General features: G+C 38.8%; 1 protein-coding gene across 1 annotated transcript in view; it reads right to left on the bottom strand.

Moving 5' to 3' along the window:
* Positions 1–628: 628 nt before the first annotated feature.
* LOC126411268 (DNA replication licensing factor Mcm2) overlaps positions 629–7,738 on the bottom strand; it is a 50,420-nt gene continuing 43,310 nt past the window's right edge. Inside the window, exons 12-14 of the mRNA XM_050081352.1 lie at positions 6,487–6,669; positions 6,132–6,287; positions 629–1,313 (exon numbers count right to left, since the gene is read on the bottom strand). Of these exons, the coding sequence (XP_049937309.1) occupies positions 1,185–1,313; positions 6,132–6,287; positions 6,487–6,669 (468 nt within the window). The 3' untranslated portion in view covers positions 629–1,184. The remainder of the gene's footprint in view (positions 1,314–6,131; positions 6,288–6,486; positions 6,670–7,738) is intronic.

Here is a 7,738-nt window from a genome sequence, read left to right as displayed (position 1 = left end):
CACAGTGAAACAATGGAAAACCTAAATATGGATGGCTGGACTGGGATTTGGATCGCCATCCTACGAAATCCAAGTCCAGTGTCTCACCTCTGAGCCATTTCATTCAGTGCTATAGAATACAATGTTGGCGAAGGGAACACTAAGATTACAAATATATCATTGGTACAGTAGATCTCAATTTTTAAAACTTACTTAATTGTAACTTAATTTTATTTTTTATGTACAATTTTATCCAAAAGTTAGCATTTTAAACTTTGAAGTATCCAGAATTTATATGTCTGTGAATTTTTACTAATATCCTCTTTATAAGATTATAAAAATACTTTACTTCTTGAGACATCATACAGCAAAGAAATACAACAATCCATAATTGTGATATTGGCATAAAATTTAAGTTCTTTCTATAAAATTAATAGTCTGCAAAATATTTGTACGCTTTCATCATTATCTTACAGGTTCAGTTCTTACAATCGATGTTCCTTAGAAAATCCATAAATCTAAAGTTTGTTGCACTTTTGTTCATATACCAAAATACGTCAGTTGTGTTTGAGAGAATTCACATGTAACTTACATATTTGAAATGGACAAAATAACTGTGATGTTTCAATAAACATGGTGTACAACCAAGTCAATGTTAAAAATTAACTTTTATAGACAAGAACAGGAAGACAGACTCGAATTACACATGCACATGCACACGCACACATATATTCATCAGTGAAAATGCAATGCCTTGAGAAAAGTGAGAATACAATACATTAACAAAAGAAGACAAGAGAGACTGATCATTTGAACAACACAACAGGCTGTACTTTTTTATATAACTATGGTTAACCACTTGATGAAAACAGTCTTGTTGCAGATCCATGATATCCATCGCACTCTTCACTGCCACTAGTACAAAAATACTAAATTCTTTCTTTTAAGCATTCAAAACGCGGTCTTTGTATATTGTGCATGTACGTACATGTGTACACACACACACACACACACACACACACACACACACACACACATACACACACACCCCTGACAGAAAGCACTTTGGCAGAAAACTGCAATTTATACAATATGTATACACATCAGACGTGAATGAGATAAGCTCACTAGGAAAGCCAATCTCATCTCCAACAGATCACTGGGATTGTTTAAAACAACTGTTTTGGAACATATACCCTGAAGGTTCATTCATTATCTGGGTGTATTATTTTCTTAATTATCAGATGTCTGTCAGCTTCATACTTGAATCCATTACCAGTGAAAATATGAGACTTGAAAAATGTTGATACATCAGTAATACCAATGACTCTGGCCTGCAACAAAAGAAAAATGCAATTATTTTATGCAAAACACCAATGCTGCTTATCTCTAAAAGAAAAGATATGTGTCAAATAGTAAGAAGTATCTTTAATGTACTTAGATGGATATGGTGTCTGTTCTTTCGGACTTGTCCGACAGGTGAAAATGTGTGCCGTGACTCAAACCCGGGATCACCAGCTTATATGACAGGCGCTCTATCCATCTGAGCCACCAAGGGCACAGAGGATAGCGACTGCAGGGACTATCTCGCGCACGCCTCCTGCGAGACCCACATTCTCACTTTGTATGTCCACACACTACATTCGTAGTGTCCCACCCCAACACACTCATTACTCACGGAAGACATTGTTACGAAGTCCCGTAAGAGTTCGGGGAGTATGTGTGCATCCGCACAGAAGAAGAAGGTCATGGTCGGTGTTGCCAGAACTATATACTTGTATGGATATGGTGTCTGTTCTTTCGGACATCAGGTGTTGCCGTCTGGAAATGGCTGTTCGGGTGGTAGACTCAATGGAAACAAGATTATCAGTGGTAGAGCGACCCTAGGTGAAGCCACTCTGACATGGAGCCAGCAAGCCACACGACTCCAGGACACAACACAACCGCCGACATACCATATGTTCCAGCAGCTTACAAAGAACGTTGGTGAGGCTGATGGGCCGACAGCTATCCACATCAAGTGGGTATTGCCAGGTTTGAGCACTGGACTGATGGTGCTCTCCCACCATTGCGATGGAAAGACGTCATCGCACCAGAGGCAGTTGAAGATGATGAGGAGATGTCACTTGTAGTCGGACAAGAGATGTTTGATCATCTGATCTGGCCCAGGAGCAGTGCGGGGCAGTGGGCAAGGGCGCTGAGGTGCTCCCATTCTGTAAAGGGAGCATTATAGGGCTCACTGTGACATTCAGTGAATGAGAGGACTTTCCTTTCCATCTGCAATTTGAGGGTGCGAAAAGCTGCGGGATAATTCTCCAACGCAGAGGCTCGAACATAGTGCTCAGCAAAGTGCTCGGCAACTGCGTTTGTGTCGGTAGATAACATGCCACTTATGTTAATGCCAGGGACACCTGTTGGGGCCTGGTACCAAAAAACACGTCTGATCTTCCAGACTTGGGAAAATGATTTATGGCACCCAATGGTCGAGACCCACCTCTCCCAACACTCCTGTTTCCATCTTTTTATAAGCTGGCGAACACAAGCACGGAGTCATTTAAAATCTATTAGGTCGTCAAGGGGAGTGACAGAAACAGAAGTATCACCCAGCTGGTCACAGGCAAGTAATGCCCGGGATTGGGCTAGGGATACTGCCTGAATCAAGACTGCACTGTTTCTCATCTTGGACAGTGCTGTCACTTCCCCAAACTTATATCCGCAAGGTGTTCAACAAAAAATTGAGGCTTCGTAGCTAGAAAGGAGTCCCCATCTATTCTGCTACAGATTAAATACCAAGGTGAATACAGCTCTCTTCTTTCTGTAGCCCTACGTTCCTCCCATGGGGGAGAGAAATGATTTAGGGTCTTACCTGTCAGCACTGTACTCGATCTTACCCTTCTTAGAGACTGCTGGCACCATACGGTCACCAGCAAGAGATGACTTAGACCGCTTCATTGTGGGTCATCTGCCCTGATGCCACTCACTCCGATCGGGGGCTCTCCCTACAGGCGCCACCCAGACACAACAAAGGCCACCTGGCATGGTGGCCATTGCTGGGAGGAAGACAGGCATCTACTCCTTGGCATATGTGGGGAGTTTACAGCTCAGCAATCAGCAGTGCGATCCCTGTGTTGTCAGGGGGCTACCACCAAATGGGTACATCACGGTCCCACCGTAACGGACTGGCTACCGTGCTGAATATTGGGCACAGAGAAATTTAATACTGTCATGGGAGCAAAAGAGGACAGGAGACAGCAGACGAAGATAACACACACCAGAAAGTGTCCTCGCCCAAATAGTTGAATTGCAGGTGAAGATGCAAAGCCATGACGACAAGAGGTTCAGGAGATGGAATCTAAGGGCGTTACGGATAACTTGTGCACCGTCCCCATATGGCCCACACTTCTGTAGAATTTAGAAAGTGGCAGGTCAAACCATAAAATGGAACCTGAGCTTACAGGGCCGAAAAGTGTGAGACACCTCTTAGTCAACTCTTATGACAGGCAGGAATACTGTGGGCCTGTTCTAACCCCCAGATCTGCAAGGGGGTGCTGGACAGAGATCATGTGTTTGTGCTTCCAGCAACTCCCAGTGTCAAGTCATATTGTGTGTATAGTAGCAAAAAGTGTGACGATACAGTGTGTGTATAGCAGTTTATGAACCTGTGCACTGGTTACTACCTCTTCCATAACATGAGAGGTTGTCATCTGTCATTCCATCACCTACAATTTTAATTTTACAAGGCTGCACTTTTTTGAGTGTCACAGTGCGACCGCATTATCACACATTTGATCATTTCAATCACATTTTTAGTTGTGGATGCATACTGCTGGGCAAAATAATTAAATTCCGTAAAGGGACCTAACTTATCCCAGCAGCACAGTTCACTAATGCCCGGAAATAAAGAATTACTCAACTACAACATAGCTGGCCCAAATCCTCGTGATAGAAGAAATTTTCACCACCAGCATTTGTCTGGCAATGAGAAGAGGGGTGGTATTATATATTCTTTACGACCAGACTACATAAAACTGTTGTTGGTTTAAATAGCAAACCTCTCCGCAGTAACTGCACGTGACTATTCTTACAGTGATTTGCGCATTGGAATATGAATCCACTGTCACGTTTCTCAAACGTATCACAAGAATTTTGCATTTTATGTTCCATAAATACATAAAACACGTATCTAACTGAATGTTCTGGCAAAGTCTTCTTGTAACAAGAAAGGGCACTCATACGGACAACTTTGCGACAGTTTGAGCTTCAGCATTCTTCCATAGAAGCACATTCAAAAGTTTCTATTCTTTTATTTTCTGAACTGTTTATCATCCATGTTTCATTATACTCCTGACAAATATCTTCAGTGACATACTTACATATAAACTTATATTCAATGTTAATAATTTTCACTTTTTCAGAAATGCTTTTTTTGCTATTGCTAATCTGCATTTCTACTTTAGCCATCATCATTCATGTAGCTGCCACAACATGAGAACTCATGTACTGTTTTTAGTACCTCAGTTCTTAACATAATTCCCTTAGCACTGCCCAATGTAATTCAACTACACTCCAGTACTCAGTTCCCTCCACAGCTTGCTCGCTCTACACAGTGAACATCAGGAACAGGCTACAATCATTTCTCTCCCTTCTGAACTACTGCTTCCCTTTCATGTCATTATTATTTTTATAACTGCAGTCTGTATGAGCTGTAGACATAACCGATGTATCTTGAGCTTATCTGAAAAATCCTATTACAAGTTACAGTATTTTTGAACCAGTGAAGTAAGAGAAGGACTGACATTTTTTCAAACTGGTGCTCACTTTTCTTGATAGCCAATAGCATACACTTAATAATGGAGTTATTGAATTACAGAGTTCCTGTACAACAGTTTACAGCACTAAGTGTGTTCCATTTTCTTCTCACGAACAACTAAAGAATTAATAGTTCACACAAACTGGGATCAGCATACTAGACATGCACAACAAAATTGAACAGGTGCCACACCAGTTCATAAAGAACATGATTCTCACCTTCTTCACAAATTCAACTGCTACTCAACTGGATTTATCATTATGTATACTACAGGAAAATGAAGAGTGTGCTGGGGATAAAATTCTGTTCAAGAGACACATGGAATACAGCATGTCTTCCCGGAACACAGGACACGACATAAAAGTTAGTAACTGTCTGAAGAAATTTGCAGATATCTGAGATCGCTGCAATTATGAATTACAAGAAAGGCCAACACGAGACACAACTATAACATAGCTTTTATGAAAGTACATTTATAAAAATACACTTTCTGATGTTATAGCACAGTAGCTATTGTATTGAATATGATTTTATCATATTTATCAGAGAAAATTCATTTGGCTTAGGCAGAAGTTCTTAATATCCAAAGCCCTGAAGACAGTTATATTGATAGAAAAAATTAAGATGTAAACATAAAGGGAAGAGTATTACTACAAGATAACAAACACGTAGATGAAAACAGTCAACTATTCAAAAATAGATAATGCCAGAATTCACAATCCATTTACATAGCATTACAAAAAAGAAAGTTATATTATTATTATTACTTCAGTCAACTAACCCTTTCTCCATCATTTTCAGGGGAAGTAGTTTGATGGCTGACTACAACAGTGCACACACACACACACACAGAGAAAGAGAGAGAGAGAGAGAGAGAGAGAGAGAGAGAGAGAGAGAGCATCCAAAATTCCAAACCGTAACCAAGGCACAAAATTGGTATGGCTTTCATGGTCAAATGTTGACACATTGCCTGTTGGCAATGAAGAGTGAAACTTTGATAATGCCAGCCACTTATATTGGCAAAACATTTGAAAGATCATCAAACAAAATTTGGTTGAAGAATCCAAGCCAGAAACCAAGAGCAAGTTGTTTGTTCATAACCACACAAGTAACTACAACTACGATAAAAATTAACATTATAAATAATCATAGGATTTTCAATTTTTTGAAAATTTTTAATGAAGTGAACAAAAATGTATAAGTTAATCAATCAATTGCGAACTCTAATCTAGATTTACTTTAAATGTTTATTTGAGCACACCACATAGAGCCTTTTTTATAAATGGGACAAAACTAATCCTACATTTAATTATTAAATTAATTTTCACAATCTACTACACACCTTATCTAAGAAGTCTTTCTCTCTCAGCTTCAGCATACGAACTTTTGTTCCATGTAAACTTCTCATGAAAATCAATTGATCCTTCGTCATGGACTGTAGGATGTAGTACAGCAATTCATTATTGTCTTTGTCATATGAAAGGTATTTCTGGAATGTCTGGAAAATAAAATGCAATGCCTCTTGTGCATATCAAGACACAACAAAGAAATGCAGATATTAAAATTAAGTGTAGAAGGAATATAATATTCATGCAAGAATATAATAGCTTGGAGGAACAAGAAAAGTAAACCATCAAAATGAACATACACAATCAAATAATTAAGTCATGATTAATAAATTTTTATTCAGCACTTACCGTTTTCATAGCATTCATGACACTGTATTTCTGTGTCTGGATAAAGCTCTGCAACATCATGCATATAGCCATGTTGACATCCGATTCTTGTACATATTCACGCAAGTGCATCCTTGCATGAGCTTCAGACATTCTAATTATACTTTCTATATGCCTTGCAGTAATTGGAAGGCTTCCAGTCACCTGCAATTGAAAAGTTATTATTTCAGAATTGACAACTCTTTTATCAGTTTCTTCAGACAGTAGAAATATAGATGGAAGTAAAAGCTGCACTCAGCAAATTTTTGTAAAAATTGAGATACTTTATGTCTTTCCCACTGAGACCTTACAACTATTCTGAATTCATAAATCAATCCATCAATCAGATAATGTGCCATTTACCTGATAATAACTGGAAAATGTCACAACAACAACAACAACAACAACAACAATAATAATAATAATGCAGCAAACGTGAATGCAGAAGACATATACATATTGATATAATGCAAGTGATGAAGTTTATTTTCATATTGCAGAACAGAATGAATAACAAGGGACAGAAAAATTTCGTGTAATTGAGAACACACACAAAAAAGCTAGAAATTGTCACTTTCTAAGAAATATAATTAAATTCACCATTTTCCTCATTCTCACGAACAAATGTTGTAATATGCATCAGATAGCATCTGATGGTTATTCAGTGTTGAAATTAGGTTTCACCTTTTTGCTGGAGGCTGAGGTACACATATAATCTTAAAATTAGAGTACATTTCTCTTGTTAAGAGCTGTAGTCCTAGAAGTGACAAAAAATGAAAAAAATTCTGCTTTTTACAAACTTCATTCCCAGAACAGTTACCTTTCCCAACAATTTAGCAGAGAGAATCTCCAATGCAGTGCACCAATTAAACTGCACACTTTGATGGTAAGTGTGTATAAAAATGAAAACCCTCCAAATATGACATTTTTTCTGTGCAAACTCATAAATCAACATCATATCTGTTCGGTTCACTTCTATCAGCCAATCACAGCACAGGATATGCACTTTATTTGATGCACCCCTTTAAAGATCTTTTTGAAATTCCTAGTGAGCTTTAAAAAACATTAACAGACAAAGACTTCCAGCAGAGGTGAGCAAAAGCACGACTCGCGCCCGGTCCTCACAGCCTTACTTCTGCCAGTATCGCGTTTCCTACCTTCCAAACTTTACTGGCAAAAGTAAGGCTGTGAGGACCGGGCGTGAGTCGTGCTTCGGTAGCTCAGTTGGTAGAGC

This window comes from Schistocerca serialis, chromosome 1 (assembly GCF_023864345.2).
Source record: "Schistocerca serialis cubense isolate TAMUIC-IGC-003099 chromosome 1, iqSchSeri2.2, whole genome shotgun sequence".
Taxonomy (NCBI): Eukaryota; Metazoa; Arthropoda; class Insecta; order Orthoptera; family Acrididae; genus Schistocerca; species Schistocerca serialis.
Note: the sequence above shows the minus strand (reverse complement) of the source record. Positions and strands in the feature narration are given on the sequence as shown.